The sequence below is a fragment of the Telopea speciosissima genome, chromosome 4 (assembly GCF_018873765.1).
Source record: "Telopea speciosissima isolate NSW1024214 ecotype Mountain lineage chromosome 4, Tspe_v1, whole genome shotgun sequence".
NCBI lineage: Eukaryota > Viridiplantae > Streptophyta > Magnoliopsida > Proteales > Proteaceae > Telopea > Telopea speciosissima.
This window is the reverse complement of record NC_057919.1, coordinates 34,224,056-34,236,946: the sequence shown is the minus strand read 5'-3', so window position 1 is coordinate 34,236,946 and position 12,891 is coordinate 34,224,056. Positions and strand designations below refer to the sequence as shown.

Below are 12,891 nucleotides of genomic sequence, written 5' to 3'. Positions count from 1 at the left end.
GATCATAACCGTGGACCCCTCATAAGACGCGCAGTGACAGTACACGAATTTGAAACCACAACAGGCACAAACCGATCAAGCAAGGGTGGACGCCACAAAGCAAACTATGGCACGCAAATGCAAGCCACAAGTAGCACAAATGGGCTAAAGCCAAAGATACCAAGCCAAGCAAAGCACCAAGGACAAGGCAAGTGCCTAAGAGCTAAGCAAAATGCCCCCCCTTGTGACAAAAGAGCAAACACTTGGGGGACATAATCATGGGACACAAAAGCCAAGGCTCAAGCAAAAAGTGAAAGAAAAAGCAAGAGAAGAGAAAAAGTTAGATAGAGAGAGAGAAGAGGAAAAGCAAAAAGCAAAAAGTGAAGTGAAGATAAAGACATGTATATCTACAAAAATGAGAGGAAAAAGACAAAAAGGTGAGAAGGAGGGGTTTTGAACCCCCAACCTCCACATCACCAAATAAATAGCATGAGCACCCTTTGCAAGGAAATTATTCGCAGGGCACCCCTCAGATGATACAAGAAAACAGGGAGTACTCTCTTGAGCACATTGTTTTAAGAGAGTGGGGGGACAAATGATGAACCCAAATTCTCACCAACCCATCAGGGACCGCCACATGTCCAAACCCAATAAGGAGGATCGGTTCAGGACAAGAACCTAAAAATGAAGAGCCAAATAAGGATTTGACCCAACCCAGCATGGGCACTTGGGGCGCGGATCATGGGCGCGACCTGGACTCGGGCATGATGTCCCCCGCACACGTCATGCCCACACATGTCATCTCCAAAGCACAAGCTCCCTCGGATCGCCATCAATAAGACAACATCGCCAAGGACTCTAGGCCACCGCCTATCGAGTCACGTGGAGTGAACGGACTCATACACCATGAACCTCATCTACCACGTAGATGAGTCTATCCATCAAGATTACTAAGGCCACTCGAACACTACGTCCCATGGAAGGCAGCTTCCAAAGACACCACGTCTCTAAGGAAGACAACTTCCAAAGACATCATGTCTCTGAGGAAGGCAACTACCTAGTCTACCAAGGACACTACATCTCCTGGGAAGACAACTACCTAGTCTGTCAAGGACACTACATCTCTCAGGAAGACAACCAATCAGGATAAGCCCTGCTACTCAAGGACTCTATCACCTACGGCAAACACTCTACATCAACTGGGACTCTCCACACCGCCACAAACTACTATAAAAGGCAAGGTACACAACCCCATCGGGGACATCTTAACTCATATTGAAAACTAGTATTCATCTGTTTGCTCAGAGAGATCTAACTTAGGCATCGGAGAGTCCTAGGCCGGAACCACACCGGTTCTCCTTTGTCACCCCAGGATCTTTTGCAGGTTACGGCACTCGAAGGACCGCTGAGCGATTTCTTGACGTAACAATAACTAAGGGCCAAAGTAAACATGTAAAGAACTAGACATTATTTAATAAGAATCCAAAGACATATAGAAGGTTGTGCATCATCGGTTAAGAATCAAAACAACCATATAAAGAGTTGGATAATTAAATAAGAATCTAAGGACATATAGAAGGCTATGTATCATTATCCAAGCATCAAGACAAACATGTAAAGAGCTTGATATTATTAAACTAATATCTAAGAACATATAAAAGACTGTGTATCATTATCCAAGTACCAAGACAAACATGTAAAGAGTTGGACAACATTAAACAAAAATCCGAAGACATATAGGAGGCTATGCATCATTGACTATGGATCAAGACAAACATGTAAAGAGCTGGACATTATCAAACAAGTATCCGGAGACATATAAAAGGCTGTGTATCATTGATTAAACATCAAAACAACATGAGAAAAGCTGAACATTATTAAACAAGAATCCATGGACATATAAAAGACCAGGCACCACTGAGTAAACATCAAAACAACATAAAGAGAGCCGGGCAACACTAATCAAATATCCAACCAAACATGCTTGAACTCATCGATCTGCCTGCAATAACATCTCCCATCTGAATCTCACCCATTTCTTCTCTCTCCCTCACTCTTTTATTTTAGAAATCCTAAATCTTAAGAACGAAACTTCAAAGTCCAAGGGGAACTCTTCGAACTTCTCCCATAATAGAAAGCCTCTGATGCCCCCTTTCTCTGGACAAATCTTACTTTCACTCTCCCTCTCCCCTAGTTTGTCTCTCACTCCTTGGTTTCTATGTCTTCTCCCCCTTTTTTCAAAAGCTGTTAGATTTAAAATATATTTAATATATATTTTATTTTATTCTTTAAGTCTTAAAATATTTTGATTGCTTTGCTATGGTGTGGGACCCATGTGATCAAAGAAGTAATGGTTGAATTTCAAATATTATAACATCCTATGGGTATCCTAAAGTCTATTCATGGTCACTATCATGAGTGAAAAGGTGGGTCAAGGATATTGAATGAGATTAATTTCTCAATTCATGGCCATAGGTGATGTCTCTCCCTTTATGGGGTATTAAGGCCTTTATGGTCCTTAGTGGAGGATGACCCTTTATGGGGTTTTAAGGCCTTTATGGTCTTAGTGAAGAATGAATAAATTTTAAGGCCATTCATGACCCTTAGTGGGAAATGACCATGAATTTGGAATTAACCTCCAATTTATGTCTATAAATCTCATTCTTCAATTTGATCATAAGTGGATGGTTATTCTTGGAAATTTCAAGGGAGTGCAAGGATTGGTCTTGGGCCTATATAAACCCAATCAATTGCATTGTAAGATACATCTTTGGATACATGTTCATGCCTATACTTAGCAATCACTAAGAGTATTATTCTCTCTCTCTCTCTTTTCTTCTAAGTGTGTTTGAGGGTTGCTGTGTTGAAGCTCTTGGCTCGTTCAAGGGACTAGAAGGACTGCTTCATCTTCTAGTTGGAGGTTGTTTTATCTTGGGATAGTGGTGCAAAACACTCCTTGGCAGTAGGAGGCATCAATTACCTTAAAGACAGCACCATAAGTGTGACTCAACCTCAAGCTTGTTCAAGTTATTACGGGTGTGGTTCTACATCAAATTCAAGCTTTAGTTCTCATTTCAGCCAAGGTCAAGCCTAGTTTCTACTGCTTAATTTATTGTATTACAATTTATGTTGTTTCAATTATTTATAAGGAGTTGTAATACAATTACCCAACAAGTTTAAAGTAATTGATTGTTGTAAGATCTCATGGCTGGCCTTGGAGTTATAAGCAACAAGGGTGATGCTTCGAATAACAATACCGCTGATGGAGCTACTAACGAAGAAAATCCTTCAAACACCAGTATTGAAGGAGCAATCAATAACCAAGAAGGCGGAGTTCTTATTAGTCGCAATGGTAAGGAGATTTCTCTTTTTCCTTTCGTTGACTCAATTCCAACAAATGTTATCCCATCGGTGACGGAGCTTATTCCGGATTTGGGTAAGATGAGGATTGTCTCTGAATTTTTTATAAGATCGAACAGTTTGGAGGTCAAAACTTCAAACGATGGAGGCAAATGATGTTGTTTGCATTAGCCCAAATTGGGGTGGTATTTTCCTTGACTGAACCCATGCCAAAAAAAAGTAATGATCCTGAAAAGGAGGGCAAAAGGGTGACTTGGATTCAAGCGGATTACCAGTGCAAGAATCGGATCTTGAACGCATTATCAAATGACCTATACCATGTGTATAGTTCTTTGGAGTATGCGTGTTCGATTTGGAATGCCTTGGTAAAAAAACTCTCTTGAGGATGTTGGTTCAAGGAAGTACTTGGTGGCTAACTTTCTAAATTTTGCTATGAAAGATAGTGACACCGTCACAAACCAAATTGATCAATTTCAAATTTTGGTTGAAAAGCTAGCAAAGAAAAAGATGGTTCTACCAGAAGAATTTATGACCGGTGCCTTGATTGAAAAATTTTCATCTTCTTGGGATGCCTTTAAGACGTCTATGAAGCGCAAGAAGACGGAGTTGACTCTAGACCAATTGATTATAAGGATCAAAATTGAGGAGAAGAACCGGCACAAGGACAATGGTGAAAAAGACCTTGGGGAAAGACGCCTAAAAACGAACTTGGTAGAGACCAACAAACAAAGCAAGAAAATGAAGAATTATCAAGATAATGATGAGCTTTCTTTCAAGAAGAAGAAACTTACTTGTTTTATGTGTGGTAAGATAGGACACTTCAAGAAAGATTGTCGGTTCAGGCAGAAAAATTCTGAAAAGGTGAACCTAGTTGAAGACAACGTCTTTATTGCTATGGTTACGAAAGTAAATTTGGTTGACAAATCAAAGGATTGGGTATTGGATACCGATGCCACAAGACATATTTATGGTGATCTGAAGATATTTTTCTCTTATTTCATGAATACAAAGGCTGAAAAGGTATTTATAAAAAATTCTCAAAGTGCTCTTGTTATGGGAAAAGGAAAAGTGACTTTAAAACTCACTTCGGGGAAGACTATGGTTCTCACTAATGTTCTTCATGTGTCGGATATTAGGCGCAATTTAATTTCAGTTTCTTTGCTTAATAAAGTAGGAATGAAATTAGTTTTTGAAAGTGATAAGGCGGTTATCACTAAAAATAATATTTTTGTGGGAAAGGGATACCTTAGTGAAGGGTTGTTTGTACTAAATGTTGAAAATATTATAATTGAAAAAACTAGTACTTTTTTTGCTTACATGGTTGTCTCTTTTAACTTTTTTAATTTATAGCATGGTAGGTTGGGTCATAGTAGTGTGAAATATATCACCAAACTATGCAAGTTAGGCATGATCACCGATAAGGTGGAACCCCCTGTAAACAAGTGTATAACTTGTGTAGAGGCAAAGTTAACCAAAAAGCCTCATAAGACTATGGATAGGAAGAGTGATCTCTTGGAATTAATCCATAGTGACTTATGTGACTACAAGTCATATGAGTCTAGGGGAGTAAACAACTATGTTATAACTTTCATAGATGACCACTCTAGATATACCATAGTATATTTACTCAAATCAAAGGATGAGGCCGGAAAGGCGTTTATGTCTTACAAATTGGAAGTTAAAAATCAACTTGATAAAAAGGTTAAAAGACTTAAAACCGATAGAGGAGCTGAGTACTTTAACCTTGATAAATTTTGTGAGAAAAATGGAATTATTCATGAAACAACCGCTCCATATCAACCAGAATCAAATGGGGTTGTCGAAAGAAAAAATAGGTCTCTTAAAGAGATGATGAACTCTATGTTATTGAGTTCAGGTGTACCACTTGATATGTGGGGGGGAAACCATGCTATCGGCATGTTATCTATCAAATAGAATCCCACATAACAAGACTGGTATGGTTCTATTTGAGAAATGGTTTGGTAGGAAACCCAGTCTAAAACATCTACGGGTTTGGGATTGTTTGGTTAAGATGTTGTTACCGGATTCCAAAAAAAGAAAATTAGGACAAAAAACATGTGATTGTGTGTTTTAGGTTATGCTACAAATAGTACGGTATACCGGTTCATGGTGATTAAAGCCATGGATGATGTTATTGAGCCTAATAGCATCATAGAATCAAGAGACGTTGAGTTTTTTGAAAATTTATTTTCCTTTAAGTCCAACTTACCTATAAGTAAGGATAGCCAATTGATTAATGGAGAAATGGAGTCAAATGAAAGAGTTACTAATCAAGAATTGAGTAATGATGACGAAAGTTGGCCTAGGATGAGCAAACGACTCAAAAGACCTAAATATACAGATGATGAGTGGCTTATCTATTTAGTAGACAAGGATCCTCTTACATATAAAGAGGCTATTACATCACTGGATGCCGTCTTTTGGAAAGAGACAATCAAGAGTGAACTAGATTTAATCTTGGCGAATAACACTTGGGAATTGGTGGATTTACCATTCGGGTCCAAAACTTTGAAACCAAGTGGATATTTCGAAAGAAATTAAAAAGTGATGGGTCACTTGATCGTTTCAAGGTCAGACTTGTTGTCAAAGGTTTTAGGCAAAAGCCTAATATTGATTACTTTGACACATTTTCCCTGGTGTCTAGAATTACCACGATAAGAGTTCTGTTGGCAATGGCGTCAATGCATAACCTGGCCATCCATCAAATGGATGTGAAAACGTCATTTCTTAATGGGGACTTAGAGGAGAGAATTTACATAAAACAACCAGAAGGTTGTGTTGTAATTGGCCAAGAGCGAAAGGTTTGCAAACTTCAGAAATTCTTATATGGATTACAGCAGACACCGAAGCAATAGCATGAAAAATTGGACAAGGTTCTAATTTCAAATTGGTTTGTTGTAAACGACGCTGAAAGATGCTTATATAACAGATTCTATGGTGGTAGGGGCGTATTCATACTACTATATGTAGATGATATGCTTATAATGGGAACAAACTTAGAAATGGTTAATCAAGCTAAGAAACTTTTGATGTCTAGTTTTGACACAAAAGACTTAGGGGAGGCTGATATGATCCTTGGGATCAAAATCACCAAGTAAGAAAATCATATTTCATTATCCTAAGCCCGTTATGTAGAAAACATACTTAAAAAGTATGGGTACCATGAAGTTTCAGCGGTTAAAACACCTTTTGATATGGGGTGTCATTTGAAAAGGAACCTAGGTGAACCAGTGAATCAAAAAGATATGCTTAAATTATTGATTCGGTCACATATCTAATGAATTGTACATGTCCAGATATTGCCTTTGCGGTAGAAAAATTGAGTTAACATACTCACAATCCAAGTAAGGAACATTGGAGCGCGGTTGATAGGTTACTAAGGTACCTAAAAAGGCACTATAAACTATAGTGGTAAACCAACAGTTTTGAAAGGGCATTGGGATACAAATTGAATTTCGGATATAAACGAGTCCTTAGCTACTAGTGGATATGTGTTTACACTGACAGGCGGTGCAATCTCATGGAAGTCCACAAAGTAATCTTGTGGGACAGACTCTACCATGGAAGCTGAGTTCATAGCCTTGGAAAAGGCAGGAACGGAAGCCGAATGACTTAGAAACTTAATGGCGGATATTCCATTGTGGCAAAAATCAATGCCATCGGTGTCACTACATTGTGATAACCAAGCGGCTATACATCTAGCCAAGAACCAGATATACAATGGTTAAAAGGAGGCACATACGTCTCAGACACAACTTTGTGAGACAGTACATAAATGAAGGAATGATAGCTATCGATTATGTGAAGTCAGAAAATAATTAAGCTGACATGTTCACAAAGGCTATGTCTGTCAAGAACTTGAGTAGTGCATCTACTAGAATGGGGTTAATGCCTAATCCATTGGTCAAGTGATGGACACCCTACCTATGTGAAGAGGCTAAATGCCTGAATTAGGTTCAAGGGGTACAAACGAAGTCACCGGTTGATCGATTCTGTACTACTACTCGTATAAATATTCATTCCAAGCTGTAGATGGTGAAAGTAGTACTACCACAAAAAAAGAGGTTGAGTGGTAAAGCTCTTAATTAGTCTAATCCCAGAAAATGTGGGAGTGTGCCAGTTATGGTGCATACCAGGGACTAACCTAAGTGAATATAGGGGGTGTGACCGCCGCCGATGAGAACTTATAGGTGAGTTTTCTAAAACATTCATGAGTTCAAGATAAGGGACATGGCCGGTTCAAAAGTTTAAAGTAATTATATGATGGGTAGCGCAAGAGTCGACCTATGGGATATGGTTAATGGGACGGTCAACTACACCAATGAAAAAAGGTTCAAGGAGTCTGACTCTACCTCTACTCTGTAGCGCGGTCCATTAGACCTAGTGTAGGTTCAAGTCCGGAAGTCACCTACAACAATGTGTCCTATAATGTCTAATTCAATCACAACATGTGTGTCTCGTGTCGTTTTGAAACTTGTGGGGGATTGTTAGATTTAAAATATATTTAATATATATTTTATTTTATTCTTTAAGTTTCAAAATTTTTTGATTGTTTTGCTATGGTGTAGGACCCATGTGATCAAAGAAGTAATTGTTGAATTCCAAAGGTTGTAACATCCTATGGGTACCCTAAAGTCTATTCATGGTCACTATCATGAGTGAGAAGGTGGGTCAAGGATATTGAATGAGATTAATTTCTCAATTCATGGCCATGGGTGATGTCTCTCCCTTTATGGGGTATTAAGGCCTTTATGGTCCTTAGTGGAGGATGACCCTTTATGGGGTTTTAAGGCCTTTATAGTCTTAGTAGAGAATGAATGAATTTTAAGGCCATTCATGACCCTTAGTGGGGAATGGCCATGAATTTGGAATTAACCTCCAATTCATGTCCATAAATCTTATTCTTCAATTTAGTCATAAGTGGATGGTTATTCTTGAGAATTCCAAGGGAGTGTAAGTATTGGTCTTGGACCTATATAAACCCAATCAATTGCATTGTAAGATACATCTTTGGATACATGTTCATGCCCATACTTAGCAATCACTAAGAGTATTATTCTCTCTCTCTCTCTCTCTTTTCTTCTAAGTGTGTTAGAGGGTTGCTGTGTTGAAGCTCTTGGCTCGTTCAAGGGACTAGAAGGACTGCTTCATCTTCTAGTTGGAGGTTGTTTTATCTTGGGATAGTGGTGCAAAACACTCCTTGGCAGTAGGAGGCATCAATTACCTTAAAGACAGCACCATAAGTGTGACTCAACCTCAAGCTTGTTCAAGTTATTGCGGGTGTGGTTCTACCTCAAATTCAAGCTTTAATCTTCTCATTTCAGCCAAAGGTCAAGCCTAGTTTCTACTGTTCAATCTATTGTATTACAATTTGTGTTGTTTCAATTATTTGTAAGGAGTTGTAATACAATTACCCAACAAAAGCCCCTCTGTTTTCTTCTAAAACCTCATTTTTCTTGCTAAACCACTTCCCCCCCCCAAAAAAAGGGTCTACCCGCGTGATTCCGCTGCCTCTCCCAAAAAATTCGAGATTGTTCTCCCCTTTTATCACTTTTATTATTTTTTGTTCTCTTTGAGATGCAAAGTAAAGTGGGTCCCATCACCCATGTGCCTTGTAATTAGATTAACTAGCCTAACTAACCCCATGTGCTTGTCTTGCATGACTAAATAACTAAAGAAAAATCTAAGTATCACCACAACCAAAATACCCCTATCTGTTCCAAAATGGTAGGGAATTGTTCCAAAGCTTTGTTTGAGGTCGGATGGCTTAGAGATGATGTACAATAAAGTTTTTTAATCAAAGTGAGACTCTTTCATTGATCTTTCAATTTATTTTTTTTAAATTGACCTTGAAATTTATTTTTTATTCTTCCTTCATATCTGTGTCAATGTCAATATTCTAGATCATAGAAAATAGGTTACAACACTTTCATCACATACCTAGTTACAATTAGACTAACTACATGATGATGGAAACAAAAAATGGGTGTGCAATTCTTTTTTAAGCAATTTCATAAAAAAATAAAAATTTTTAGACTATGTTTGGTAGCCAAGAAAAGCTAAAAAAAGAAAAAACAAAAAAAGACAAAAATCATAATGATACAATGATTGATTTATATGTCTATCATCAAATTTAAAATTTTTTGCATTTTTTCTTTTTCTTGGCTTCCAAAGCCTAAGGTAAAAGAAAATTCAATACACGGGCAAGTCATAACCATTAAAGCATTTTTAGTGTATCCATTAATCCTTTATTATTATTAATTTTTTTTTGGTAAAATCCAGTATTCTTTATTACATGCCTTAAAATGGGACGACGAGAGGCTAAAAAGTCTCAATTCTATGAATTGGCCTTCAGATTTAGACCAAAACACATGTCACACTGAAGAAAAAAAAAATGTCAGCATTAAGATTATGCCACTTTGAATCGGAATATTCACTCCAAGATTCCTTCGATTTCTGCCCTTTCCTTCCTGACTGATTCTAGGGTTAATCGGATCAATTCCAGGCGATTCAAATCCGATCTGTATCGGAATCGGCAGGAATCGATTCCTAATTTGAAAACCTGGAACCAAGACCAATAAAATGGACAGGGGTTACGCATGTTACTCAGTAGCCCATTTGAAGGAGCAGAGTGAGAAGACGAAGCTAAAGAAGCTCCAAAAAACTATCCGCTTGGATCAGATGCTCAGGAGCTCATCAGACATTCAAACTGAACTCCACTCTCTCTATCTACGGGTTTAGCCATGTCTCCCACCTTCGCCATCTTCAACAATTCTCACCGTCGCCTTCTCTGCAATTTCTACTCTCTGCATTTACACAGATACATATCGATTCCATCATCTTCACTTCCTGAGATAAACTTGAACCTCTCTCACCCTACTTACATGATTTGGGGTTCCAACACAGGCGTCGGAAAAACCTTAGTTTCAGCTGGTCTGGCCTCTTCAGTTCTCTCTCCGTCGTCAATTATCTCTCCCAAGCCCACCATATTCTCCTACATCAAGCCTGTTCAGACGGGTTTCCCCGCAGATTCCGATTCTTATTTTGTATACCGTAAGTGCTCCGAGATATTTCTCCGTCGGAGGTATCCGGTTAGCTTGTTTGCTTCCAATCATGCTCTGAAGGCTTCGGTTCCGGCTGCCGCCCAGGTGTTGGGAGCTGAAATAGTGGAGGGGAGTGAGTGTGGATTGAAGGATTTATGTTGTTATGAGGAGAGGAGAATGCAGGGTGAAGATTCTGGAGTAGTGAGGTCGAAATTGGTTTGTAAGACGATATATGCATGGGAAGAGGCGATTTCGCCGCACCTTGCTGCTGAGAGGGAAGGTGCAGTTGTGCCGGATTCGCAGTTGTTAGATTCGTTACAGAAATGTCTTGAGGTTTGTTCCAGAGATAATGATTGTGATCGGAATGAAGGAATTGTGAGCGTAATTGAAACTGCTGGGGGTGTTGCAAGTCCGGGGCCGTCGGGTACTCTCCAATGCGACTTGTATAGGTGCGTGTTTAGTCTTTTTTGCTTTCCATTCGTTCATTTATTCATTCGTGTAGGACTTTGATGACTTTGATAATACACACAATTACATTCCTCTAGAATGGTTGGTTCTGATTCTAAATTCAATTTCATTTAGGAAGCTCAGAGAATTCAGACAAAACAGCCTTTTTTTTTTTTTGTTGATGATAACAGTCTGCCAAGTCAAACAAGATGATAACTTCAAAAAGTAATGGGCCAAAATACCTTCACTGAAGTAAATAGCAGCTTTTATGACAAAATTGATGGAATCTGCCAAGAGTGATTAGTAGTAATGGGAAACTAAAACTGATTGCTAGATTTTAATTTCTGGTGGTCCAACCATGGTTTTTGGTCAACAAGGGTTGGAAGTAGTTTAGTTATTTTATGTCTTTTATTTGCTTGGGTAGGTAGTAGGTTAGTTCTTTTGTTTAAACTCTAATTTGTTTTAGAGTTGGTTTACAATGTTAATTCAATTCTAGAGTCTAGTAAGACTCTTGTTACTTTTCGTTTATATATCTGCATGTACCCAGCTTTGAAGGATAGAATGGAATAGACAATATTTGGGTTTTTGCTCTGAGTGAGTGTGCATGTGAGTTTTTCCTCTTTCCCCCTGCAACTCTTCTTATCTATCTCCAGTTTCTCTTCTACCCCAACCGGGCCTGCACCAACTTGGTAACAGAGCCGAAGGATCCATCTTCCTCCACTCCCTGTGATCTCTCTTCCCATTCTAGTTTTTCTTTGTTTGCTGTTTTCCTTTGAGTTCCCTAACCCTGTACCACGATAGCCTGTCCTAGTGGCAAACAAAACCCTCCACCTCCCCAAACCTCTGTTGACCCAACAACAACCCCATCTTCATTTCTCCTGCAGCATTTTGACCCAGATGGCTTCTTTGGTCCTTATCCCAACTTGACGGAGTCAAATTCTTTTCAGATGAGGCGAATTGATGTAGTAGCACTTGGTTGGTGGGATAAATATGACCAACTTTGGAAACCCATGGCCAGATGGAACCGTTCCAACCTGGGTTTTTGGTCCAACAAGGTTTGGAAGTAGTCTAGTTATTTTATGTGTTTTATTTGCTTGGGTAGGTAATAGGTTAGTTATTTTGTTCAAACTCTATTTAGTTTTAGAGTTGGTTTACGATGTTAATTCAGTCCTAGATTCTAGTAAGAGTCTTGTTACTTTTCCTTTATATATCTACATGTACCCAATTTTGAAGGATAGAATGGAATAGACAATATTTGGGTTTTGATCTGAGTGAGTGTGTGCTTGTGAGTTTTTCCCCTTTCTCCCTGCAACTCTTCTTCCCCAAACTGGGCCTGGCGGGCCTGCACCAAGGGGGGGGGGGACCTTGGGGTCCACCTGTTCTTTAAGTTTCAGCCCCATCTAAGTTGACACAGATTTTTTTGGTTGGTTGCCGAAACCTCTCTCTTAAAGGAATTGCATCTTCTGTATAAATGCTCATCATCTGGCAACTAAAATCACCTTTTTTTTTGTTTTTTAATTTCTATCACCTAGGGTGGACCTTGGTGCAACGGTTAGGTTGCTCCATTGTGACCAGGTGGTTACGGGTTCGAGTCTCTGGAAGCAGCCTCTCTGCAAAGCGGGGGTAGGCTGTGTATTCTATGACACTCCCCAGACCCCGCAGTGGCGGGAGCCTCGTGCACTGGATACACCCTTTTTAATTTCTCTCACCTCTTGGTCTGTAGTTCTTTTGGTAGGAAATATGAAATTTCCAGTTTCGGAAAGGGTCCCTTTTTGTAGTTGCTGTAAGTCAGGTACTCATTTATTGTTAAGTAATGTACTGTGCCGTAGGAAGAGTTCCAATTATGATGTGTCTTTGCTGTCTAGCTATCTTAGGTTGTTTTAGTATTATTTGTTTACCTTAATTAGAGTTGTAATATAGGTAGGATTCTTGGTAGAATATCTACTAAGATTCTTGGACTGATATTATAAATAGGAGCTAACCCACGATAGTCGTGTATTCTGGACTATTGTGGTTCAGCAACTTCTTACCCCCTTCAGCC

General features: G+C 39.0%; 1 protein-coding gene across 2 annotated transcripts in view; it reads left to right on the top strand.

The window, feature by feature from the left end:
• Positions 1-10,076: 10,076 nt before the first annotated feature.
• LOC122658621 (bifunctional dethiobiotin synthetase/7,8-diamino-pelargonic acid aminotransferase, mitochondrial) overlaps positions 10,077-12,891 on the top strand; it is a 45,692-nt gene continuing 42,877 nt past the window's right edge. For both annotated transcript variants that reach the window (XM_043853647.1, XM_043853646.1), the window contains exon 1: positions 10,077-10,852. In XM_043853647.1, coding sequence (XP_043709582.1) covers positions 10,104-10,852 — 749 coding nt within the window. In that variant the 5' untranslated portion in view covers positions 10,077-10,103. The remainder of the gene's footprint in view (positions 10,853-12,891) is intronic.